Genomic DNA, 27944 nt, shown 5'->3' with positions numbered 1-27944 from the left:
AACACGGGCACACAGAAATACAGACTGACAAACTACAGGCACACTGATAAATACAGACACACAAACACAGGTACGCGCAAGGAATACAGGTGGACATAAATACAGGCGGACAAACAAACCACAGACACAAGGACAATACAGACAGACACAGAAGCACAGGCAGATACACATAAACACAAACACACACAGAGAAGCACAGGCAGACACACGAACACAGAAACAGACTCTTTCAGAGGATTAATTTCCGGTTCTCTTGGCTGAAAATTCAGGGGAGTTCGACTGAGCATGCCTGATTGGAGAATGCGGTTTGATTTCTCGCTGTCTGATTGGTCGTGGCGATGCATGCTGGCAGTGTGATTGGTGCGAGCCTTTGACGGACAGTTGGAGGGGTCGAGTCCCAGCCCCGGGGCTGGCGGCTGCAGTTTAAAGTCTAGCGAGCGGCGCTCAGATGCCGCTAGAGCTCGGCTGTTTGTACACAGAGCGAGCAGCAACAGCAGCAGCCATGGCTACAGGACGGTGCCTCTGGCTCTTCCTCTGGAATATCCTGTGTACATCACACTGCATCTACTTTCCGCCAAATGAAGGTAAGAGGACATGCTCTGTGACGCTAACGCTGGCTGCAATGTGAGGCAGCATCACCGGGTGCATGGTTTAAAAGAAAAACCAGCTGTCACCATCTAATTTCACAAATACTTCCTCCTGAACATCTCCGAGTGTAATTTGTTATAAAAATAACCAAGAAGAGCCGGTAGTTTAATTGCAATAGCGATAAGTGCTGGTCACTGTCCTGTTGTTGGACTGGACAGCTGACACATTAACATCATTTTGAGCTGTTTTACAGGGTAATAGAACGTGTTCCTGTTGAGGTTAGTTCTGTTACTGAAGGGAGGCTGAGCCGAAACGGCTTTAGCTGGAGTAACCACGTGAAGCAAGAGCTCAGAGGTGTGCTAATAGAACCAGGGAATGATTCAAAGTGCCATCAGTGACTATCAATGCAGATGTTTGTGTGTGTGCGCAGAGAGATTGTAGCATTACTGGAAACCGCTACATTAACCAACTCAATATTAAGTAGGGTTGTTTTCAATTCTAGTCTTGACAGGTTGCCACATCCCTCCCCTCCCACCCCTGCCCAACGAGCTTTCCGACCACCCTCTAATCTGGGCCAAAACATGAAAGGTTTTATATTGGCCCCCGCAAGTGTCGTTGTACCGGGAACTTGGGAGAGTTGGGTCCGCTGGACATTTCTGTTCACTCAAAATGCTCCCACCGCGCTGGGGGCATTACATTTACCCAGGCGCCTTTTAAACCCCATTTTAATCAAACTGTGAAGTGCCACACTAACATTAGCTCTACCTAACATTCTTAAAGTGCGTCAATTCCTGTCCATGTCATTAAAAGTACCATGTAAACATTTTAATATGCACGGAACTTAGTTATCACCTTTCATGACTGCCTCTGCTCAGGTCCAGGTGAACTGATCGGGAGGTGGGAGGAGAAATACCTTAACAGCTTCTGTCTCCCTAGATTTACTATTACAAATAGGTGCTTCACTTTATATCGACTGTGTGAAGGCATGAAATGCTTCACTTGAGGTCAGAGTGAGATGAATTTTTGAGACATTGTGAGAAAACAAGGCGAAGTTGGGCGCGCGCACACACACACACACCTTCCAGTCCCCTTCACATCGGCGGATCTGTGAGATTTTACGTCGATTCTAACCACACTGATTACGCTGGTCAATCCCCAGCATTAACGTATACAAAACAGTTTCAAAACATCCCCAGTATTAACGTATACAAAATGTCAACCAGTTTCAAAAAAATTGTGTACCCTGACATTTATCCATCCTGTCCCTGTTATGTCCATTTTTATCCACAGGCACTTTCTACTCAAAGTGTGGCGTAAGTCAGTATTTCGTGCCATTTACGATAGAAAACACTGAGTTACTACTTTAAAGTAACCGATTCTCTTTCCACAGGTACTGCCTGACTAGCGAAGTATCTGCAGAATTATCTTGTTTTTCAAGTTTATTTGCCAGTGTTTCATTTCAAACTTTTCCCTCCCTAAAATTTACTTCTCTCGAGGAGAAAGTGCCACTTGGCGTTTAAATCCACAAAGCGGTTCTTAGCTATTCAGCTAAATACGGATTAAGGAGAAAAACTGGCTTGGGGACCAATTTTATCTATAGGTTTCTTGCATCTGCGGAGCCTTAATAACATATTAGCAGAATCTTCCCACTTATTTCAGCGAATAACTGCTTAAAGTATTTATTTAAGTACCTTAACACTTCCCAAAATAACTCGGTGCTTTCCACTGAATTCTATGTGGATGTGTTAATCTAATCAATATAAATTCATTTATATTCTGTTAGAATTTGTGATTTAAAAGGGGCACTGCTTTGTAATCCACACGACAGAAGAGGGGCGGATGGCTACATCTCATTGCTAATAGTGAAAACAGTCAACGCCTGTTACTGCCTTGTAAAGGTTTGAACATTTTGTGCAATCTTCCCAGAAGCTGGGAAAAATACTACTTAAAATTTGGAATATTTTAATTCTTAAAATTTGGAGCTATTTAAATTTTAAAATTTCTAATTCTTTATGTTTTTAATTTTAAGCAATTTAAGTACTTAAAAAATTATGCAATTTAAATTCTTCAAATTTAGAGCACTTTAAATTTGTGGCAATGTAAATTCTTTAAATTGAAGCAATTTATTTATTTTTAATTTGTAACACTTCAAATTCTTAATTTGAAGCAATTCAAATTATTTAAAAATGGTGCACTTTAAATTCTTTACATTTGTAGCAGCTTAAATTTTAAAATTTGCAATGCTTTAAATTATTAAGTTTAGGCACTTTAAGATTTTAAATTCTTAACTTGAAGTAATTTAAATTCTTAACCATTTCAACTGCAATAGTCAATCCCGCGAATTCACCATCACAACTGCGACCATTAAATCAATCTTTCCAGATTGATTATTGGACTCACCCCAGCTACAAGGTGAATGTGAATTGGATCTTGAGTTCTACCTTATGGCATCGTTGGACCTAACCTCATCTCGAGGTTCTCCCAGATGCCATTCCTCAAACCGTGTGTTCACCCATCTGTAAGGCGGCTGTACAAAACTAGCCTCAATATCACTCTAACTAACCCACATCTCTGTTATCATCAAAATCTTTCCAGAGGTTGGGTTTCACAATGAAATGAATTGGGTGAAGCATCGAGGTGATTTTTTTCCCGGGTAAATGTGCAGAATTAATGTAGCACCCACTGAGCCGGGATTTATCCACAAATCCATTCATTTGATTTGAAGTAATTTCTGTGCAGTTTCAGAGTTAGATTTTTAACTGGTCTGAATGACAGTAGGTACGTGATATGAAACGAGAATTAGAGCAATTTCTCAACATCAAAGGAGGGTATACAGACACACATTCGAATCTGAACATCAATTTACCAGGTTTAATTAACTAAACGGAGGGAAAATCAAATTACTTGAAGTCATTATTTATCTTGTAATTATCTTCGTGGGATTACTGTAAATGGCCATTAACTTTCATTGACAAATGAAATATACTTCACAGAGCTCCATTTGTTTATACAACCTCTCAGCGTGAATCGTGAGAGTTTAGATACTGTAACCCGACCCCAGTGTACTGAGCTGTTCAAGTACGGCTCTAAATAAATATGACAACAAATACAAGCAGTTGCGGACTCCGAGAACAGTGTTAAACACCAGCTTGAAATCGTCAAAATCAGGAATGGATACAGAATGAGGCTGTTCGGCCCCTCTAACATGTTATCCAGTGAATGCCATTGGCTAGCGCTAAAAGCATTTTTTTTCTGTTCTGCGGATCATTCTTAAATTTCATTCGGAAAAAAAAGACACTGATTCCGCTTTCAGGCTGCGCCTTCCAGATCACAATTTCCGCTGTTTGAAAATAAAGCCTCTGATATTTTTCGTCCTAAATCTCTCCTGCCAGCCGTTTTGGTCACTGCAAATTCTGACTGGCGAGCAGGAGTCAAACTCTTAACCCGATCCGAGTTGAGGTCAGCGACCGCATCTTTCCCAGATCCTTGACAGCCGAGCTTAAATGATGTAAGAAAGTGAGGAACAGGAGACATTTTCAAGTTTGCGGCGTCAGGATAAGGCGAACAAAACGCATCTAATCAAATGAAAACACAAGCACTTTAACAGAGTCGTTTAATAAGATACAGAATGCAAATGAAATCACAGTGCATTGTCATTGAAAATCTTCACTTCGGGAGCTATTCAAAATGCAATCAATTCACTTGATTTCCCTCTCGCCCGATTACAAAGGGCAGTGTAAAGTTTAGACACATGTGCCAGGTGGCACGGTTTTGAACCGAGGGGTGCGTGACGGGGCTTAAAGAATCATCGATCAGGGAGGCCCCATTCCCCTAAACTAAAGTACTGCAAACATTGGAGATCTGAAACAAACAAGTGTAAAAAAAAAACAGAAATTGTTGGAGAAACTCAGCAGGTCTGGCAGTCCCTCTGGAGGGAGGAAACAGAGTCAACATTTCGACCCTTTTTCAGAACAAACCCGTTGTCCTGCCTGGATGTGACGACTTGCTGTGGTCACTGACGTTCCCCGTGTCACTCGAACCATCATCTCATTGTGTGGTTGACCCAGGGTAGGGTTTCTGGGCGGTCATTCCAAACTGTTTGCCATCTGCAAAGCACGTGAACCGCAAACCCTGCGGTTACAGTCTTCTGGGCTGGATCCAGACCAGTTCTTTTACAGACAATTTCCACAGCAGCATTCTATATAACTGACGCGATTAAAATATATTCGAACCGAGCGAGGCCAGCGTTCAGTTCAATCACCAGAATAAAGAGCTGATGGATTTGGAACGGAGTTTGGCTTTAAATTAACACTTGTTCCCTCCACCAAGGGCTAGACAGATTAACCTGTCTCTATACAAAGGGCTTTTGCCCGAAACGTCGATTTCGCTGTTCGTTGGATGCTGCCTGAACTGCTGTGCTCTTCCAGCACCACTAATCCAGTATTTGGTTTTCAGCATCTGCAGTCATTGTTTTTACCTTCTTATACACACCAGTCCACGCTGGCCCTCTTTCTACAACAATAGACAGAGCATTGGGGAGTATAAATCATGGTTTAGCTTAATTTCCCTCAAACTAATGAGCTATCCAAGTCGACGGAGGACTTTTTTATTTGGATGTTAACGGGGATGAACGGTATTAAGATTGTCCCTCTCCGAGAGCGCGCCCCTCTATCTCCACCTGCCATTACTAGCAAAGAGGTGAAGGTGCCGGTGTTGGACTGGGGTGCACAAAGTTAAAAATCACACAACACCAGGTTATAGTCCAACAGGTTTATTTGGAAGCAGTAGCTTTCGGAGCGCTGCTAACCGCCTTATGAAGAAGCAGCGCTCCGAGAGTTAGTGCTTCCAAATAAACCTGTTGGACTATAACCTGGTGTTGTGTGATTTTTAACCACAGGCAAAGTGACGGGTCCCACTCTCCAAACTGGACAGACACGACGGAGGACTGGGTGTTCCAAGTGAAATCGAAAATTCCTCACTTGCAGGCTGTATAAAAACATTTCAAAATCAACCCGTTCAGGGATGTTATGAACTGGGATCTCCTGATCCAAGAGGTACAGACACTACCGCTGCCCCGCTTCGAAGTTGCCCCTAAACCTGCCAAAGGATCAATGGTCAGGAAGTTATACAGACACACTGAGATTATTGGGGACGCTGAGAGTCCGGTACATCCCCAGTCCTCCTTTAAAGCGGGGATCAGCAAAGAAGTAGGTGTCACTGCGGTTCTCAGTCTGTCAGGGGGACGGGCAGGGCACACGCTGTCCTTACTCGTGGCCCAGTGCATCTACACTGCAGTGAATCTTGTGCTGACTGCACCCCTGTTCCAGTGAAAAGCTAAAGGCGACAGGGCGATCAGGGGGGTCTGTTTTCCACTGAAACGGCTGGAGATTTTGACCTGGTCCCGGGGCAACCTGACCCTTGACCTCCCTACTCCTTATCAAAAGTATCAGTCAAATCAGTTACTCCTTTTTTTCCCATTTTGAATTACATACGAGGCATTAACAACAAAAAAAAGGTGTTATTTGTTCTAAAGAAGGAATGAGTTATAGTGAGACTATCGCTGAGTTCGACATGCAGAGACCCAGGCTGATGCTGCGGGCACGGGTTCAAATCTCATCCCTTTCGCTGATCGAATTCAAATCCACTTAACCGCACTTTCTTGACCGCCATTGTCAGCAACCTTGATCATAAACTGTTTTTTTTTAAAAACATTAAATGAGTGCTGTCCTGTCTTTCAGAGAAGGAAACTGCCGTTCCTACCCGACTTGACCTACATGTGACTCCAGACCCTTAGTCAATGGAGTTAGCTGAACTTGAACTGCCTTCTGAAATGGCTCAGCGAGCCGCTAGTTCAACGGGCAATTTGGGCAGGGGGACAACACAGACGCCCATATCTCCGTGAGCGAACAACAAAGATAACGTGGCTGCACTGGACTTTGAAATTGTACATGCATTTGCTCCCACTCCTAATCGTCTTATCCCTCTTATTCGCGTTCTCATACTTCCTTCACTCACCCTAACAATCGTGAGGGAAGATTGGATGGGCCCTTCGAGCAGAGGAGGCCGAGGGGAGATTCAATCCAACCTAATGAAATGCTGAACAGCTCAGATCCTCTTCCTCACAATTACGAGCTCCATCGCCAGAAACTCAGCGGGTCTCGCAGCACTTGTAGAGACAAAAACAGTTAGTTTTTTTCGAGTCCAGAACCCTAGATTGAGGCTAAGAGACAAAACAAAATTTGGATGAGATTGAAATGGAAATGTTTTCACCCCGAACTCACTGTAAAAAGGTGATCCAAGTGGACTCGGAGAGTATTTAAAATAAATTGGCACTGGAAGTACAGTGTAGCCCGAGCGAGAAAGCAAGAGCTGGAAAACTGCTAGGTGAACTAGCGGGGATTCGATGGCCTGAATGGCCTCATTTCACAATGCAAATGCCAGTCATTTAAACCTCCCATTCCATGCATTAGTCGCGGCTGCTCAATCAGGTATGATGGCCACATTGTCTGCACTCTCTGGGGTCACTCTGACCTTGCTGCAATGTTATCCATGGGTAAGAGGGAAGTAGCAGCGCCATCGTTATTGTAACTAATCTAATGAGAAATTAAGCACAGGCTTTCCACTGTCTGTCTTTTTATAATAACAAAATCATGTTCCACCCTACTGTAAAAATAATTATTTTAGATTAAAATACAAAAAGTCCCAGAGAACCTTCCATTCTGAAGAAATGTATTGGACGGAACTTCACACAGTTAATGTTTCAGGTCCAATGTGACTTCTTTGGAATGGAAGAGTTTGGGGCTCTTTCTGTTCGTGCCGCTGCTGGCATTCTGACGCGTGTTGTTTTTACATTACGTTCCCGAGGATGATCTACTTGGTCCGTTGGCTTTTATATTAGATCATTATTGTGGAATGTATTTAAAGTCTGGTATTTTTATGCTTTCTTAACGGTTGTGCAGGTCTTCCAGACATCTCATGTCAAAGGAGGATTTTGTTCTTGTAAAAAAAAACCCTGTAATATTCAGCCTGAATAGAAAGGAGTTAGAGAGATGACAGGGTGTAGCGTATCTCGAATAATAACGCAGAGTCGGTATTAGTGTATCTGTTCCTCAAGTCCGCTCGGTTCCACCTTATTTCCAATCGAAATTGATCGAAATGTAAACAAGATGCAGTGTAAATCAGGCAACTTTTATACATTGAGCAATCAATTCCCTGGCGCTAATTTTGCATTTCTCTCCTGACAGCAGGAATACTAGAAATATCCCATCAACAGGATTTAATGCAATCAGATCGGGGATGGGTACACAGTTTGAAATATTTTACATTTTCCTACCAGTCTGAGGCATTTTCCATATTACACGAGACAGACTGGGACTAAGACTATGACCAGTTGGACCGTGAATCGGGATATAATAGTTTCGCGTCTCTCTCTAGCGGAATTTCTTTTCTCGACCCATGTCTGAACTGAATATGAACAGAGTGGATGAAAGAGTTGGCGCTATGCAATTGTTAAACAGGTTAGCAGGCAGTCCAGTGCTAAAACGAAGTCAGACTTGAAAATATTTGCGTGAACATACAAAGCATAGTGTTGTCAATGCAAAATCAAATCGCTTTGCATTGGTCGCTCCCCAAACGTAAATAGAAGATTGTTAAACTCTTTGGAAGAGCAGGGAAACAGGTCGGTACTGAACATCACAAACTCAAATGATGTGCACACTGCAGTTTAGTGGGATCTTGCTGCTCACAAATTCGCAGTTTATATCACAATTCATCGCAGTTTATACCATCATTATATCACAAGGTACTGTGAAAACAGAAACAATTCTGGCAGTCTCTCTTTGTGTGTGTGTTTCTGTCTGTCTGTCTTGCTCACTCTGTCCTTCTCGGTCTCTTTCTGTGTGTCTCTCACTGTGACTCTCTCTCTCGTTCTCTGTGTGTCTCTCTCTTTCTCTGTGTGTGCCTCTCTCTCACTGTGACTCTGTGTGTGTGTAGTTCTGGCAGTCTGTGGAGATAGGAACAGGTCTATGACTTTTTGTCAGTTTTCGCAGCTGCTGTTAAATCGCCGGTGTATTCTGTCTCCATATTTACGGCGTTCACACAGGTCTACTTTTATTTAACTGGCTTTCAACTGTATTTTGAATATTCTGAATTAATCTAAGTGTGCTCTATAAATGCAAACGTTTTCCTTTTCTTTATCCAAAAGAGAAAATGCTGGAAAATCTCAGCAGACCTGGGCAGCATCTGTAAGGAGAGACGTTTCAAGTCTAACTGACCCTTTGTCAAAACTTTGCCAGGCCAGCTGAGATTTTCCAGCATTTTCTTTTTTGGTTTCAGATTCCAGCATCCGCAGTAATTTGCTTTTATTCATTTTCTTTATGTTTTAATAAATTCCTTACGTCCCCTCTATCCCCCACCCTTCCACATATCCCTCGGAGTTTATTCAGACTCTTCCTCAATCTAAACACTCCGTTAAATAGATTGTACTGAGCTTTTTTAGGATTAACTCCGGCCGGGTATTTACATCAATTCCTTCACAACAGACTAATGATGCAACTCTCCAACTGTGTAGTTTGGACATCCCGGATCTTAGTGTTAGACCAACTCCTGATGATTAAACCTGCCAACACAACCAGACGGTTTAGCGGAGTGTTGGCTGTCCTGAAACCACGAGTGCTGGAGACCACAGCGGGTCAGGCAGCAAACTAACGTTTCGAGTTAGATTAGATTGCTTACAGTGTGGAAACAGGCCAACAAATCCACGAGGTAAAAACAATGACTGCAGATGCTGGATTAGTGGTGCTGGAAGAGCACAGCAGTTCAGGCAGCATCCAAATAGCTTCGAAATCCTTACCGACCCGCCGAAGCGCAACCCACCCATTCCCCTACATTTACTCCTTTACCTAACACTACGGGCAATTTACCTAACCTGCACATCTTTGGACTGTGGGAGGAAACCCACGCAGACACGGGGAGAATTTGCAAACTCCCAAACAGGCAGTCGCCTGAGTCGGGAATTGAACCCGGGTCTCTGACGCTGTGAGGCAGCAGTGCTAACCCCTGTGCCGCCCCCATCACACAAGAGTCTGGATGACTCTTCATCAGGGCTGAGATGAAGACTCGAAACGTTAGCTTACTTTCTCTCCATGGATGCTGCCTGACCCGCTGTGGTCTCCAGCATTTGTTGTTTTTAGTACAGATTCCAGCATCTGCAGTAATTTGCTCCTTCGGGTTTTGGCTGTCCATTCAATGGAACCAAGTGATTAAAAGCTTATCAGGGATATGCAAGAAGGTAGAACTGAGATTAAAATCAGATCAGCCACTATCATATTAATGGCGCAGCAGATTCAAAGAGTCAAGTGACTCCTCTAGTTTCTTGTTTGTATGTTGAGCACTTGTTAAAAATGCTCTGTAGCCCTGTCACCTCACATTGGTGTGACCATGAGAAGCAGAGGAGAACAATCTGTAGGCAGTGAGACAGAACGCTCAGAGATTTACTTTTTAAGCATGGGCCAGTGATTTTCTATCTGATTAGAAAGTTATCCTCTTTGCAAACAGATAATTATGCAATTTATTTTTAGAATTTAATTTACTGCTGTGGACTAGAGTAGAAGCTGTCTGATGAATCCTGTATTGTTTTAAGTAATCTCTTATGCACACGAATAGAATTCGTTTAGTACATTTTATAAATAAAAGGGTAGAACATTCACTTTTGTTGTAAACTGTACATGAGAAATATTCTTCTGTATTTTCAGTTAATCTCCTAGATACAGCATCGATACAAGGAGATTGGGGGTGGCTGACTTATCCTCACAATGGGGTAAGTGAAGTCAATTTACAAAAAGAATCATTGATTTAATACAATGATGGGATAATTTTTAATTATAATATGAAAAATGTGTAAGGCATTCGAGTGGTTATAAGTCTGCAGATACTGTGATTTACTTGATTTTCCTTTGTGTCTAACCTTACCTCAGACATATTCTGTTAGTCTGAGTTACAAGCAACACAGCTGGTCTGAAAGCATCCCTAAAAGTTGAAAAGAGCATTGGCTGAAGTTTGAAGAGACCTTCCTTAGCTTCTATCTCCACTCTTGGATTATCACTATAAGATGGTTCATTGGAAACTTTTGTTTATTTGTGTTTCATATTTGGTACATGGGAAAACAATTAGTTTCAGCATTCTTAATTGTATCAGCGAGGATTGGAGGTGGTATTTTACAGCAATTGCAGTCGTTGGGCTTTGACATCCGTATAGTGCTGCTAGAAGTGGTGTTACACATTTATATATCTTTCCAAGAGAATTATAAGCCACAAGGCTTGAATTATGGTCCAAAGTGAATGATTTAAGTGGATTTCAATTCGTAACCCTGGTTTTGACAACATATTGAAGTGTAACTAGTTTTATTACTATCTCATGGTTTGATTATTGTTTTATGCACCAGTGATCAGGCGATAGGATGAGGTAACATTTGAAATACCTGATACAACTGCAGCAATTTTCTTTCAGTTCACTCTCTTCCCTTCCTTGCCCCACCAATTGGATGTATTCCAATTTCAACGCAGGTCCTCATCAATCTGAATGAGGGCTCTCACTTCTGGTGGGTTGGACACAAACTCACTGCTCATGATCTGATAGGACTTTACTCACAGCAAACTTAAGTGGGGTGGGACTTCATGATCACATCAGTCATACATCCAAAGGTCTAAAGTATTAATTAATATTAAGCCTAATTGTAAAGAAGGTTACAAAGGGCGGAATGTCACACCTGGAGAATTAACACAAAGGCATGACATGGAAAAGTGTCCGCTAATCCCAGTCCATGCAACTGTCAATTCAATGCATTTGTGCAGTCACAAGAATTGTTTTTGAGTAAATTCAATTTTCAGGACAAGCAAGGATAAAAATGCATCGACTGTAATTTTCCCTGAAACGATTTAGTTAAATAGAAATGTTTCCCAAGACTGAAAGATATATCATGTTGATCATGAGATTGCTACTAACAGAAAAACATTTCTGTGCAGTCAGCCAAGGTAGTTTTCAGTTTTGTCTCAGCTTCAACCAAATGCTGCTCTTTGTTACTGTCTGGTGAAACCTTATTGTACACAGGCCTATGAAGTGTTCTTGAAGTAGTACTGAATGATTAAAGATCATTGATATCGTCCACCAGTCACAGGGAGATGCAGCCTAAATACCTGGCTTCACTGAAACGTTTATATCGCATTTCTAATTTGTGGAAAACAAACTTCTTTTTGGCTTGACAGCAGCATCCTGTCAGTGGAGAAAACTGCTCTCAGATTTACTGCACAGTAAGACCTTCTGTTGATTGCAGTTCAAAACATTTCAACTGCTTGTCTCCTTTTAGCATTGTGTACGTTGTGTATTACCAAACATTTATATAGAAATATAAAAACAACAAACTGCAAATTAGGGATATCAACAAAGCTGTTTTTTCTTATCCTATTGTCACAATTTGAAGTTATAATCTAGATTTATCTTTTGAGTGTCATTTATTATCTCGTATTACTCTAGGGTTCCAATTTCTGATGCCACTTTTCCAAGGTTAAATGGACCAAAACTATTTCCTTTTCTCTAAGATCCACTGACACAAGCTTTGTGTCTTTCTTCTTATCATATACTTGACAGATGTTCTGTTCAGTACTAACAAATTCAATGTAAAGGTCCTAAAAGGAGCCTCTCATCATGTGTCATAATCATAATCTTTGTTGAAGATATTTAGAGATGCTGTTGGCTATTTCCTGACCTAATACTATGTAGGATGTTTTTCTGGCCCATTTGGGTTGGGTAGGAAGCGCCTGAAATTGATATTTCTTGCATTCGTTCTCTCACATATCAGAGATCGGTTTTCTAAGTTCAGCCCCGCCCTCACTCGAACTTGTGGTCCTGTATGGCCTCTTTATCGAAATGCACAGGACATTTTGCGCACTTTTTGAGCAAACATTGTTACCCAGGGATGTTGAGCTAAGGTCATAAATGGCGTTGAGGAGTGGATCAGCCATTTTGTACAGCAGGATGGAGAGACTGAAGGGCCTCTTTCTATTCTTATGGACCAAGGTACAGTTGAACAAATCCTTACCTGAACAGTGGGCAGGTATCCTGTTTCACATGAATCAGAAAAGGACTAAGAAGGTATAAAAATGTTATTTATTCTCCATGTCTTACAGTCCTGTCACTGTAAATACTCATAAAATCTAAAGCATTTCCAGCCAGCTCTCTGGCTACATCAATCCTCCTGGTTCCAGTTAGTTGGAGATGGGATGTATCCTGACAGATGTGCTAAGGGACCCTCAGAATTCCCAAAGCATTGACTTTTCAGGAATTGTAGGAAGTTGAAATTTCCAATGGGGGTTCCTTTTTATAGTTAGCCAGGAGTTAAAGCAGGTTTCAAACCTTCTACCTTTTTATGGGGTAACTATTAAGGTCTGTTCTGAGACCTGAAACATTAAACTTGATTTCTCTCCACAGATATTGCAAGGCTGCTGAGCTTTTCCAGCAATTTCTGTTTTTGTAGCTATTAAGGTCATTGAGTTGGAGCCGTCTTATGTCTTTGACTCTTACTTCAGAGTTGGGAGGGTACCTTTTTGGAGTTTCCAGATTCTAGATAATTCCTCAGATTGACATCTGACTCTCTCTCCCACTCTTGACATACAATTCGGCTCCAGTCTACCTCCTCATGTGTCACATTCTTTCCTTCTCAAAAGGCTTTGGACCTATAAATACCAGAAGAAGGCAGGTACAGTTGTAAAAAACAGAGGTCATGGTTTTGACTCTGATACTAGACAGCTCACCAGATCAGGTAAACCCTGCATTTCTCCAGGGTCTGAATTGGAATATCACGCCTCGGAAAATTTAGCCTCAAAGACTCTTCATTAGTGACTGGCAAGTGCAAATTGAAAATCTGCAAATACTTTGCATAAGCTGGGAAAATAATGTTTATTTTTTTTATCCGCCATCCTATAGAGCCAAAATGCAGATTAGCAAAATTCAAAACAAAAACAAACCATGCTTTCTCTAAAAGAGGGAATGCACATCACATTGCTCATCTAAGCATAGAAACACAGAATGATGAGGTCTAGGCTGGAAACAAATTCCTGTTCTTCACCTTTGCATCTAAAAGCAAAGCTACCATGGGTGGATAAATCTGTACTATTTTAAGCTGTAGTCTGCGAGTCTATGTAACTGTTGGGTCCTGGTTCTTTTTCAGCCTGTCAGACAAAAACAAAATACTGGTGCCCTCCACAAAGCACAGGCCTCGCACTACCAGTCCTACACAAAACACAGGCCTCACTCTGCCAGTCCTACACAAAACACAGGCCTCACTCTGCCAGCCCTTCACAACACACAGGCCTTGCTCAGCCAGCCCCTCACAAAACACAGGCCTTGCACTGCCAGCCCCTCACAAAACACAGGCCTCGCACTGCCAGCCCTTCACAAACCACAGGCCTCGCACTGCCAGCCCTTCACAAACCACAGGCCTCGCACTGCCAGCCCTTCACAAACCACAGGCCTCGCACTGCCAGCCCTTCACAAACCACAGGCCTCGCACTGCCAGCCCCTCACAAACCACAGGCCTCGCTCAGCCAGCCCCTCACAAACCACAGGCCTCGCTCAGCCAGCCCCTCACAAAACACAGGCCTCGCACTGCCAGCCCCTCACAAACCACAGGCCTCGCACTGCCAGCCCTTCACAAACCACAGGCCTCGCACTGCCAGCCCCTCACAAACCACAGGCCTCGCACTGCCAGCCCCTCACAAACCACAGGCCTCGCACTGCCATCCCCTCACAAACCACAGGCCTCGCACTGCCAGCCCTTCACAAACCACAGGCCTCGCACTGCCAGCCCTTCACAAACCACAGGCCTCGCACTGCCAGCCCTTCACAAACCACAGGCCTCGCACTGCCAGCCCTTCACAAACCACAGGCCTCGCACTGCCAGCCCTTCACAAACCACAGGCCTCGCACTGCCAGCCCTTCACAAACCACAGGCCTCGCACTGCCAGCCCTTCACAAACCACAGGCCTCGCACTGCCAGCCCTTCACAAACCACAGGCCTCGCACTGCCAGCCCTTCACAAACCACAGGCCTCGCACTGCCAGCCCTTCACAAACCACAGGCCTCGCACTGCCAGCCCTTCACAAACCACAGGCCTCGCACTGCCAGCCCTTCACAAACCACAGGCCTCGCACTGCCAGCCCTTCACAAACCACAGGCCTCGCACTGCCAGCCCTTCACAAACCACAGGCCTCGCACTGCCAGCCCTTCCCAAACCACAGGCCTCGCACTGCCAGCCCTTCCCAAACCACAGGCCTCGCACTGCCAGCCCTTCCCAAACCACAGGCCTCGCACTGCCAGCCCTTCCCAAACCACAGGCCTCGCACTGCCAGCCCTTCCCAAACCACAGGCCTCGCACTGCCAGCCCTTCCCAAACCACAGGCCTCGCACTGCCAGCCCTTCCCAAACCACAGGCCTCGCACTGCCAGCCCTTCCCAAACCACAGGCCTCGCACTGCCAGCCCTTCCCAAACCACAGGCCTCGCACTGCCAGCCCTTCCCAAACCACAGGCCTCGCACTGCCAGCCCTTCCCAAACCACAGGCCTCGCACTGCCAGCCCTTCCCAAACCACAGGCCTCGCACTGCCAGCCCTTCACAAACCACAGGCCTCGCACTGCCAGCCCTTCACAAACCACAGGCCTCGCACTGCCAGCCCTTCACAAACCACAGGCCTCGCACTGCCAGCCCTTCACAAACCACAGGCCTCGCACTGCCAGCCCTTCACAAACCACAGGCCTCGCACTGCCAGCCCTTCACAAACCACAGGCCTCGCACTGCCAGCCCTTCACAAACCACAGGCCTCGCACTGCCAGCCCTTCACAAACCACAGGCCTCGCACTGCCAGCCCTTCACAAACCACAGGCCTCGCACTGCCATCCCCTCACAAACCACAGGCCTCGCACTGCCATCCCCTCACAAACCACAGGCCTCGCACTGCCAGCCCTTCACAAACCACAGGCCTCGCACTGCCAGCCCTTCACAAACCACAGGCCTCGCACTGCCAGCCCTTCACAAACCACAGGCCTCGCACTGCCAGCCCTTCACAAACCACAGGCCTCGCACTGCCAGCCCTTCACAAACCACAGGCCTCGCACTGCCAGCCTTTCACAAACCACAGGCCTCGCACTGCCAGCCCTTCACAAACCACAGGACTCGCACTGCCAGCCCTTCACAAACCACAGGCCTCGCACTGCCAGCCCTTCACAAACCACAGGCCTCGCACTGCCAGCCCCTCACAAACCACAGGCCTCGCACTGCCAGCCCTTCACAAACCACAGGCCTCGCACTGCCAGCCCTTCACAAACCACAGGCCTCGCACTGCCAGCCCTTCACAAACCACAGGCCTCGCATTGCCAGCCCCTCACAAAACACAGGCCTCGTGCTGCCAGTCCTTCAGAAAGCACAAACCTCACACTGTCAGCCACTCACGAAGCGCAGGCCTTCAGGGAACTCAATGTCAGTGACACACAAAGTGTGTATATCTCAAGTCATAGTATCCCAACATCTCTTTGTTGTATAATTCACTCCAGGGTCTTACCTGTGAAAGTCCAACCTGGGTTTGCTTTACCAAAATGCAACACCTTGCATCTATATAAATTAAACTCCATCTGCCATTCCTCAACCCATTGACTCAATTGGTCCAGATCAGGCTGCATTCCCAGATAACCTACTTCACTGTCACTATACCACCAATCTTGGTGTCATCCACAAACTTACTAACCATACCTCCTAAATTCTCATCCAAATAATTTATATAAATAACGAATAACAGTGGACCCAGCACTGATCCCTATGGCACACAGCCTCCAGTTTGAAAACCAACCCTCTACTGGTCCCCTCTGTCTTCTACCCTCAAGCCACTTTTATCTTCTTTTGGCTACCTGTCCCTGGATCCTGTGAGATTTAACCTTTCTCATTAACCTACCATGAGATACTTTGTCAAAGTCCTGATAAGTCCATGTAAACAACATCTAACACTGCCTGACTCTACTTTCTTGATCACCCCTTCAAAAAACTCAATCAAATTAGTGAGACACAATTCCCCATGCACACAGTCATGCTGAATATTCCAAATGAATCTTTGCCTCTAGATCCTGCCTCTTAGAAACTCCTCCAATAAGTTACTCACCAAGGACGTATGGCTCACCAGTCTGTAGTTCCTAGGCATATTCCTGCAGCCTTTCTTAAATATTGACACAATAACTTAACCGGGGCGAAAGTGAGGACTGCAGATGCTGGAGATCAGAGCTGAAAAAGACACATTTTCAGCTGACAATAACTTAACCCATGACCATCAATGAAAGAAATTTCTCCCTTGGGGCTCCATAATTTCCTCCCTAGACTCCCATAAGGCCCAGGGATACACTTCATCATGTCCCAGAGATTTATCTTTTAAAACTTACAGTCCTTCCTCTTCTGTAATGTGGATACTCTTCAAGACATCACTTTATTTCCCCAAGTTCCCTAGCATCCACACCTTTCTCGATGGTAAATACTGATGAGATATATTTATTTAGAATTCACCCATGTCTTAGGGCTCCACACTTAGATGACCTTATTGATCTATAGGAGGCTCTATTCTTTCCCTTATTCATCTTTGTGTACTTATGGAATCTCTTTGGATTCTTCTTTACCTTATCTGCCAAAGTCATCTTGTATCCCCTTTGAGCCCTCCTGATTTTGCTTTTAAGTTTACTCCAACACCCTCTATACTCCTCAAGGAATTAGTTCAATCCCAGCTACCTGTACATGACACATGACTTCTTCTTTTTCTTGACCAGGGCCTCAATCACTCAAGTCACCCAGGGTTCCCTACTCCTGCCAGCTTTACCCTTCACTCTAACAGGAACCTGCTGGCCCTGAATCCTCATTAGCTCACTTTTGAAATCTTCCACTTACCAGGCGTCCCTTTGCAAACAGCCTCCCCCAGACAACTTTTGAAAGTTCCTGTCTAAGACCATGAAAATTGGCCTTGTTCCAGTTTGTAACTTTAACTTATGGACCTGATCTACCATTTCCCATAACTATTTTAAAACTAATGGAATTACTGTCTTTTCTAAAAGAGGAAGCTGAACACCTTATTGTTAGTGAAAGAAGTCATACAATCCACACACTCTCTGTTACTACTTTGTTGCAATCATGGTAAGTAATAGGGGAGTTGTCAGTATAGTGGTAATGCCATAAGCTAGTCATCCAGAATGTTCTGGGGATAGGAGTTTGAAGCCCACTATAGCAGATGATGAAATCTAAATTCAATAAAAAATTAAAAATCACACCACACCAGGTTATAGTCCAACATGTTTAAGTGGAAGCACTAGCTTTTGGAGCGCTGCTCCTTCCATAACCACCTGATGAAGGAGCGGTGCTCCGAAAACTCATCCACCCAATTAAACCTGTGGGATTATAGCCTGGTGTTGTGATTTTTAACTTTGTACACCCCAGTCCAATACCGGCATCTCCAAATCAATAAAAAGTTAACCTTATGATGGCAATATAGCCTTTTTGGTTGTTGTGAAAATCTGTCCTCTTTACTTTAGCTAAGGAAATCTGCTATCCTTTCCTGGTCTGACCAACGTGTGACTCTAGACCCACAGCAATGTTGTTGACTCCTAATTGCCATCTTGGGCAAAAATACTGGCCAAGCCCCATAAAGAATATAAAAAGACATGACAAAATGCAACCACAGAATGTAACCCAGAAAAAAAAAGCAGACTCCATGCAGTCAGGAACATAGAAAAGACAGATCTCACAGTGTGGGTCACACAGAGAAAAGAATGCATATTTCACACTGTGGTTAACAGATAAAACACATCGAAATCACACTGTCAGTAACAGACAAACACAGCCCTCACACTATCAGTAACAGACAAAGGAACACAAACCTCTCACCAACACTAACAGGTGAAGGAACACTGCCCTCACACTGTCAGTACATTCAAAAGAATACAGACCTCACATTGTTAATACCAATCAAAGGAACACAGACCTCATGCTATCAGCAGGAGACAAAAGACACAATGGATAACAATAAGAAAACTCGAAGCTTATGTTGTCCATAACTGGGTAAATTCAGTCCTCCAGCTGTGAGTGAGCAATAGAAAGTACAGACCGCGTACTTTGTGTATCATTAAATGCTGATCTCAAATAATCAGTAACAAGGAAATGTTAGTTTCAACATTGTTAGTGACTATAAAACCGACAGCATGAGTTCCATCTTTTCTGTTAGTAATTCAAAAGACGCAAACCCAATAATCAAAAAAATAAGGAAAAAAGACTTCTCAGATATAGTAATATTGTTAAAAAGATCTTTTTCTTTTTAGTAACTGAGAAAACACAAAGTTCACACAATCAGAAACAAAGAAATAAATAGACCTCTTACTGTCAGTAACACAATAACACAAACCTCACACTCAGTAACAAAGAAAATACAAACTTCATGAACATTAAAATATCTCCGTTACAATCCTAGACAACAGAGGCCTCACGCTCTTAGTAACAGAAAAAGGGCATCCCATACCCTATCAGAAACAACCTGCACAGAGTGTAGACTGTCACTAACAGAAAACACAGGCTGAAAACTGACAGAAATATCTGTCATTATAATACCTCTTAAAACATTCATGCAGTTAGTAATCCAGAAAAACAACCATGCACTGGCAGCAACTGAGAAACACAGGAGCAGAGCAAGAAAGATTATTCCAACTATCAGTAATGCAAAAAAAAGTGCTACCATTAATTAGAAATATTGTTCACAACAGTCCTCACACTAGTCAAAGAAACTGAAAAGTTTCATTATGTGTAATAGGGGATCTGTGCTGCAGTCCCTGCTTTCAGAGCTTGTACATTTTGAGACATACACTAACCAACAAGAGAAAGTGGAACTGGTTGAAGTCAGACAAAAGGAGACAGACATGGTGTTGAGATGATAATTCCAGCAGTGTAGCACAAGTCACACAACCCTCCGAGATAAAATAATTCTCCTAATCTCTGTCCTGAATAGATGATCCCGAGTGATAAAGCAGTGCCTCTTGGTTCTGCAGTGACTTGTTTTCACCTGCGATGGGATTAGAGTTTTCACATTGTAGTTATTTGGTAAATTTAATTTTTTGGTTTGTTGGTCTCCATGGGGCTTGAACAAAACACATGCCTCACCAACTCTGTAGCTGAGAAAATGTCACAGCAGACAATCTAAAACAAAAACACAGATCTCTCACTGACACAAAAGAGAAACTGTCATAGACCAAACACCTAAAATTTACTCTCAATAACAGGGATTACAGAGATTCCATCATTTGTGACAGAGAGGACCGACTGTACCCAGTCAGGAACTAACCAAACACAAACTTTACATTGCTGGGATCGAAAAAGAAAAAAAGAACTCAAATTGCCAATCACCATAATACACAGAGGTAATGGAAACAGGGACCTATAACACAAGCCTCTCACTGTCTGCATAGCAGAAAGCCAAAACCACTCACTGTCAGAAACTGGGGAAACGCAGGCCTCAACCTGTCACTAGCAGTAACAGCACCAATCACATCCTCAGAGAAAGTGTGAAAACCTGACTGCCTTAGTAATCAAGAAAATGAAACCTTCAGCCTGTCAGTCATGGAAAATTCAGATCACAAGTAACATGGTTGAAAATGGTAAAAATACAGAAAATGTCCTGTCATTAAACAGAAAACACAGACTTCACACAGATAGTAATGGAGATAACACAGTAAACACACCCTAGAAACGGAGATAATCACAGACCTCATTATCAATATCAGGGAAAAGTAGGCAACATGCTGTCAGTTATATTGTTGGTAATGGAGCAATGTTTTTAGTGACCATATAAAATACAGGCTTCACACTGAGAAGATTCGAAAATGCTAACCTCACTCTTCAAATATTGCAGGTCAGTAATTTAATAAATTTTAGATCACTCACTGTCAGTAACATAAAATGCACAGCTTATGGTGCCAGTAACTGAGAAAATGCAGATGTCACGCTGCTAATAGCTGAATAAACACAGACCTTTCAGCATCCCTAACAAAGAAATAGACCACTCACTGTCAGTCAATTACAAAAGTACAGAGCTCACACTTTCTCCCACATAGCCTTTGCATAGTCAGTAAGAACACTACCAGTAAGAGCAAACCGTTTTCCTATAGCCACTTGTCAAAAAAACTCGTACTTTAGTCTTCCAATAAAAAGGGCAGCAAAACCTCACAGAGTAGCAGCTTCATAGACAAGTTATCTTTGTGCTTAATGCTATTTCTGCTTGGATAAATCTAAAGGATGTTAATTGCAGCAAAATATAAACAACAGTAACCAAATTATTTCAGTATACAATTGGGAATGCTATTTTGGGTATTTATGGAGATACAGATAAGAATGTAAAGTGGCTACATTATGGGAAATGTTGGGTTCAATTGTACAGCTATGTAGGGGATGGGGTGGGAGAGTGAAACATTAGACACCATGCCAATGGCGCCATTCCTGGCACCTGCCACCAACATCCACTACATTTGTGCCATTGTAGGGGAGGTCAGGTGGTCCAGTTGAGGCCTTTAAGAGGGTCAGTCATCTGAAGAGACAGCAGCTGCAATGGGCAGTGGCTATAGGACCAGGGAACAGGGGTAACCTTGCATTTGGAAAGAAGACTCAGAGACATCACTGAGTTGATCGGTTGGTGAGTGTTTCCCTTTCTTCAAAAATAAAAAAAATGGAATCCAGGCAGGTGGGAAATTAAAAACTTCAAAAATATTATGGGAAAAAAAATTAGTTAACTTCCTCAATTTAAGTGGGTGGCACGGTGGCACAGTGGTTAGCACTGCTGCCTCACAGCGCCAGAGACCCGGGTTCAATTCCCGCCTCAGGCGACTGACTGTGTGGAGTTTGCACATTCTCTCCGTGTCTGCGTGGGTTTCCTCCGGGTGCTCTGGTTTCCTCCCACTGTCCAAAGATGTGCAGGTCAGGTGAATTGGCCATGTTAAATTGCCCGTGGTGTTAAGTAAGGGGTAGATATAGGGGTATGGGTGGGTTGCGCTTCGGCGGGGCGGTGTGGACTTGTTGGGCCAAAGAGCCTGTTTCCACACTGTAAGTAATCTAATCTAATCTAAGTGACGTCAACAGAAAGGAAGTGAGTAGCTTGTGAGTCTTACTTTTTAAATAGTCATGCTTATTGTTATGAGGAAAGTTTATTAGTAGCAACAAAATGTATTATCTAATAATTAGAGCAACAGTTCGGCTCCTCCACCCTCAAATGTGTGGGAGCTCCAAGATGTTTGCGCTGAGCAGGAAAACCATATACATGCAGGAAGTGACATCAACTTATGCAACCTGACCTCCAGATTTCAAAGCTTCAGCAGTTGCTGAAGTCACTACAGTGCATCCAAGGGTTTGAGAGCTGTGCGGAAAGCACATTTCTAGAAGTGTTTAGCCCACAGCTAAGGAAAATGAAAGGAGACAGTGAATGAAGGCCACCAGGCAGTAAAGAAACAGGCAGCCAGTACAGGAGTCCTATAAGTACTCCGACTTTCCAATATTTTTCAGATAGCCAGTGAGTAGAGTCAGGAATGTGCTGCCTGGAACTCTAGGAGAGGCAGGTTTGATGAGGCATTCGAAAAGGGATGAGACAGTTACCTGAAAATAAAGAATGTGTAGAGTTATGGGGAGAAGCCAGGGAAAGACCATTAGGTGAATTCCTGCTTTGGAGGACAAACACAAATTTAATGTCCTCCTTCAGTAACCATTCTGGAATGGCACAACAGGACCACCTCCCACCGTTGCTGGGATTTTACCTACAGTGGGGAAAGGCTGCTGCAAGTGCCCAGATTCAGATTAATCCTGCTGTACTGGTAGTAGGAAGGGACTGGAGGTGGTTTGATGATGCTGTTGAGAGTGTGTTGCTGGAAAAGCACAGCAGGTCAGGCAGCATCCGAGGAGCAAGGCCCGAAGCGTCAATTCTCCTACTCCTCTGATGCTGCCTGACCTGCTGTGCTTTTCCAGCAACACATTCTCAATCTGATCTCCAGCATCTGCAGACCTCACTGTCTCCCCATGGTTTGATGATGCCTCCATTGGCCCTCTGTGCCAATTGGATGCCAAATCCCAAGTTATCCCGTTCCTCCAATTTTTCCTTCTCACCCTGCCCCTGGCCTGTTCAGTTCAAACACTCCACCACCCAAGCCTCAAAAACTGAGGCCTGATTACCTGACTCTGCTGAGACCCCAGACTCACTTTTGTTCAAGAATCAATCACAGCTCTTTTTCTTCTGGATACCCACCATATTCCCAGCAGTGGCCATCCTCTCCAGTGGTGCTGTTGGGACCAAACAGCTTCCAGTTATTTGAATGGCTAGCTGGTCTTGGAAGTAGTATTTTGCTTTTCCCCTTGATGGTGTTAGAGATTGCTTTCAGCCCAATTTGATCAAGAATTCATAAGATTTGTGATTTTAGCAAAATAATTTCTCCTCATCTCAGTTCTAAATGATCAACTCCTTATCCTAAGATTGTGTCCCTGTGTTTTAGCTACCCCAGCCAGTAGGAAATTCAGTGACCACCCTATTGAGCCCCTACAAAATCTTGTAAGTTTCAGTGAGTTCACCTCTCAATCTTCTGAAAGTGCAGTCAATATATAGCTGAAAATTTGTTGCTGGAAAAGCGCAGCAGGTCAGGCAGCATACAAGGAACAGAAGAATCGACGTTTCGGGCATGAGCCCTTCTTCAAGAATCCTGAAGAAGGGCTCATGCCCGAAATGTCGATTCTCCTGCTCCTTGGATGCTGCCTGACCTGCTGCGCTTTTGCAGCGACACATTTTCAGCTCTGATCTCCAGCATCTGCAGTCCTCACTTCCTCCCAGTCAGTATATAGGCCCAATATACTCAGCCTTCTCATCATAAAACAATCCTGTCATCCCAGGGACCAATCTAGTAAACATTCCTGTACCACTGCGAATGATACCATTATCCTTACTTAAGTATGTGAGACTAAAACTGCACACAGTACTCTAGGTGCTGTTTTATTGAAAACCTGAATGATTGTAGCAATACTTGCTTAGTCTTGTACTCCAATCTCTGTGTAATAAAGACTGTAATGCCATTTGGCTTCAAAATTATCTGCATACGAACCAAAGTTCCTTGTATAAATGTATCCCAGTCTCTCTAAACAACAAAATTAACAAGTTTCATGTCTTTTAAAATAAATTCTGTTTTTCTATTCTTGGGATCAAAGTGACACTTCTCCACATTAAACTCCATCTGCCATCATCTAGTTGTCCATTAATTAATTCTGACTTAATCTATTTGCAGCTTTGCTGTCTCTTCCTCACAGCTTACCATTTATACCTATTTATAATGAAATCAGAAAATTTAGATTTGTTGCTCTCTGTCTCTCCATTTAAGTTATTATATAGTCTATAAATTGTTGAGTTCCCAGCACTTTTCTTTGTAGAGCCTCTAGTCAGAGCCTACTAACCTGAAAATGCTCCATATATCCCTACCATTGCTTCTTGTCCTTTTAACCAATGCCCTACACCACTGGACCTTGTCTTGTGCATTCACCTTTCACAAAGCATGTTTTGGATTGCCGTTTGGAAACCTAAGTATATTACATTCACTGGTTCCCCTTTATCTACATCCTCAAAACCTCAAATAAGTTTGTCAAACATGATCTGCCTATTGTTTAAAAATGTTGACTAGATCTGACATTTATTTAAGTATTTCATTAAGGTTTCCTTCACAAGGAACTTTCAGCATTTCTACAATGACTGCTATCAAGTTAACTGGCCTGTGGTTTCCTGTCTTCTATCTCCCTCTATTACATTTGCAAATTTCAAATCCATTAGGACTGGTCTAGAACCTTGGAAGCTGTTGAAAATTACTGGTGATTGCTGATCTTAATTCCCTTAAGTACTTCAATATTTTAGCCCAGATTTATACTCTTTCTCTTGTGCCTTATGCTGAGAAGACTGATACAAATATTTGTTTAATTTCTCTGCCATTTCCTCGTTCTGCATGAAGAAAAATTCCAGAGATGTGGGGACAGGGAAGGTTACTGGTGATTCTTGGAATAAAAAGGGATTATGCTGCAACTATAGACGATACCTGGTTTACTGCGAAAGATCTGAATGTCACACCTTATGAAATGACACACTGATTTTGGTGGAACTGCAATGCAGATTTATGAGAATAATACCTAGATTCAAAGAGTTAGACCATGAAGAGATTTTATACAAAATGAAGTTGTATTCCCTGGATTGCAGAAGATTATGGATGATTTGATCAAAGTTTTCAGCAATTCAGGATAAACAGAAAGGGTGGGTAGAAACTATTTCTGTTGTAAGGGAAATCTAGGATTAGAAGGTATTGTGTAAAACTGAGATTTCTGAGATTCAGATTAGAAAACACTTCTCCACATAAATTCTTGTTTTGGGGACAGAAGAACTCTCTGTACAGCAATTAATGTTCAGTCAATTGTTGGTTTTAAATCAGCTTTTTGTTGCTGTTGTCTAGAAGTGTTAAGAAAAATAAAATATGAACAAGGACCTTAGGTAGGCTATTCTTCCCCTCTGACCTATTCCACCATTCAACAAGATGGGATGTCCAGGGATGCATAGGTCGGGTGGATTAGCTCTGGTAAATGGAGTTTACAGGAATTAGGTGGGGGTGGGTGGGGGCTGGGTCTTGATCAGAGGCTCCTCACGGGTTTGGTGCATACCAGATAGGCTGAATGGCCTCTTTTTACACCTGCTGCAGGCTCTGATGCTGTCATCGCCACTTTCTCCACAGGGTAAATTTGAAATAAACTAAAAAACATTCAAAAGAGAAGAAAAAGAAAAGGGGAAAAAAAAATGAAGCGAACAGCAAGGGCGACCACAAGACTTAGATTAATGACTTAGATGAGGGAGTCGAAGGGTGGGTCAGTAAATTTGCAGGTGATACGAAGATTGGTGGAGTTGTGGACAGTGAGGAGGGCATTTGTCGTTTGCAAAGGGACTTAGATATGATGCAGAGCTGGGCTGAGGACTGGCAGATGGAGTTCAACCCTGTCAAGTGTGAGGTTGTCCATTTTGGAAGAACAAATAAGAATGCGGAATACAGGGTTAATGGTAGGGTTCTTAGTCAGGTGGAGGAACAGAGGGATCTTGGGGTCTATGTTCATAGATCTTTGAAAGTTGCCACTCAGGTGGATAGAGTTTGTAAGAAGGCCTATGGAGTATTATCGTTCATTAGCAGAGGGATTGAATTCAAGAGTCGTGAAGTGATGTTGCAGCTGTACAGGACTTTGGTTAGGCCACAGTTGGAGTACTGTGTGCAGTTCTGGTCGCCTCACTTTGGGAAAGATGTGGAAGCTTTGGAGAGGGTGCAGAGGAGATTTACCAGGATGTTGCCTGGAATGGAGAATAGGTCGTACGAGGATAGGTTGAGAGTTCTCGGCCTTTTCTTGTTGGAACGGCGAAGGATGAGGGGTGACTTGATAGAGGTTTATAAGATGATCAGAGGAATAGATAGAGTAGACAGTCAGAAACTTTTTCCCGGGTACAACAGAGTGTTACAAGGGGACATAAATTTAAGGTGAAGGGTGGAAGGTATAGGGGAGATGTCAGGGGTGGGTTCTTTACCCAGAGAGTGGTGGGGGCATGGAATGCGCTGCTCGTGGGAGTGGTAGAGTCAGAATCATTGGCGACCTTTAAGCGGCATTTGGATGGGTACATGGATGGGTGCTTAATCTAGGTTAGAAGTTCGGCACAACATCGTGGGCCGAAGGGCCTGTTCTGTGCTGTAGTGTTCTATGTTCTATGTTCTATGTTCTAAGACTACATCCAGACGCTGCCTACTCCATTGCTATCATCTCAGTCACAGTTAGAATCTTCTTGACAAGAATTGAACTACCTGCACCTTAGAAATATTCAAAAACTCTTCTTACACCAAAGTTTTAAAGATTAACACTAACTTTGAAAAGTAATGTTTCTTCTTTTCTTTTTTAAATTGCCAATTCTTATCTTTTAAACAGTGACCCATTGTATATTCTCCCATAGGAGGGAACATCTTGTTCCCATTTAACCTGTCAAGAACCCTCAGAATGTTTAAATCAAGGAGAATACTCAGCCATTAGCTCAGTGAGTGGCACAGAACAGACTGAAGGGGTTGAATGGCCTCATCATGTTCCTACATTCCAATGGAAGGAGACTCATGAGCAGTATAAACACCAGAGCTGAAAATGTGTTGCTGGAAAAGCGCAGTAGGTCAAGCAGTATCCAAGGAGCAGGCGAATCGACGTTTCGGGCATGAGCCCTTCTTCAGGATTCTTGAAGAAGGGCTCATGCACGAAACGTCGATTCTCCTGCTCCTTGGATGCTGCCTGACCTGCTGCGCTTTTCCACCAACACATTTTCAGCTCTGATCTCCAGCATCTGCAGTCCTCACTTTCTCCTCCCAGTATAAACACCAGCATGACCCATGTCTCTATTTTCCCCGTGGAAGATAATAATTTCTTCCCAAAATGTGCAGTTACTACAGAGAAACTTGGTGAAATTACTATAACTAGGGATATGTATTAAGTAAACTGATAGGATTAAAGTTAGGTAAGTCCCCAAAGCCTAGTGGCCGGCACCCTTGGGTGGCAGCAGAGTTAGTGGATGCATGAATATGATATTTCAAAATCCCTGGATTCTGGGAAAGTACCATTAGATTGAAAACGTGCTCATGTGACACCCTTATTCAAAAAAGGAGTTAGGCAAAAGTTGGAAACTATAAGTCAGTTAGTTTGACCTTGGTAGCTTGGAGTCAATCATAAATGAGGAGATAACTTAACACTTGGAAAAACAATGCTCAATTCACCACTGTCAGCACGGATTCATGAAGAGCCAGTCATGTTGAACATACTTGCTGGATTTCTTTGAGTTGTAACCAGCAATGTACATAATGGGGATCCAGTGGATGTGATATATCTAGACTTCCAAGAAGGTTTGATAAAGTGCCACATAAAAGACTGATCCAGGAGGTTAGATCCTTGGGGGTTAGGGGTAAATCATTGGCTTGGATACAGGATTGACTAACTGACACAAAGCAGAGGGTCGGGATAAATAAATCCTCAGGATGATGAACTGTAACTAATAGGGTGTTGCATGGTTCTATTCTTGGACCTCAACTATTTATAATCTCTGTTAATGATCTGCAAACAGAAAGAGAGTATAATGTAGCAAAGTTCATGAATGGTCCTGAAATAGGTGGGAAAGCAGCAGTGATGAGGAGATAAAGAGTTTCCAGATGGATACTGGTAGACTTGGAGAATGGGCC

At 43.3% G+C, this 27944-nt stretch overlaps 1 protein-coding gene across 3 annotated transcripts in view; it reads left to right on the top strand.

Annotated features, from left to right (window-relative positions):
- The first annotated feature begins 463 nt into the window (after positions 1-463).
- The window catches only part of epha8 (eph receptor A8), a 527638-nt gene continuing 500157 nt past the window's right edge, over positions 464-27944 (top strand). For all 3 annotated transcript variants that reach the window (XM_072586821.1, XM_072586820.1, XM_072586819.1), the window contains exons 1-2: positions 464-584; positions 10341-10405. In XM_072586821.1, the coding sequence (XP_072442922.1) occupies positions 503-584; positions 10341-10405 (147 nt within the window). In that variant the 5' untranslated portion in view covers positions 464-502. The remainder of the gene's footprint in view (positions 585-10340; positions 10406-27944) is intronic.

This window comes from Chiloscyllium punctatum, chromosome 16 (genome assembly GCF_047496795.1).
Source record: "Chiloscyllium punctatum isolate Juve2018m chromosome 16, sChiPun1.3, whole genome shotgun sequence".
Taxonomy (NCBI): domain Eukaryota; kingdom Metazoa; phylum Chordata; class Chondrichthyes; order Orectolobiformes; family Hemiscylliidae; genus Chiloscyllium; species Chiloscyllium punctatum.
Note: the sequence above shows the minus strand (reverse complement) of the source record. Positions and strands in the feature narration are given on the sequence as shown.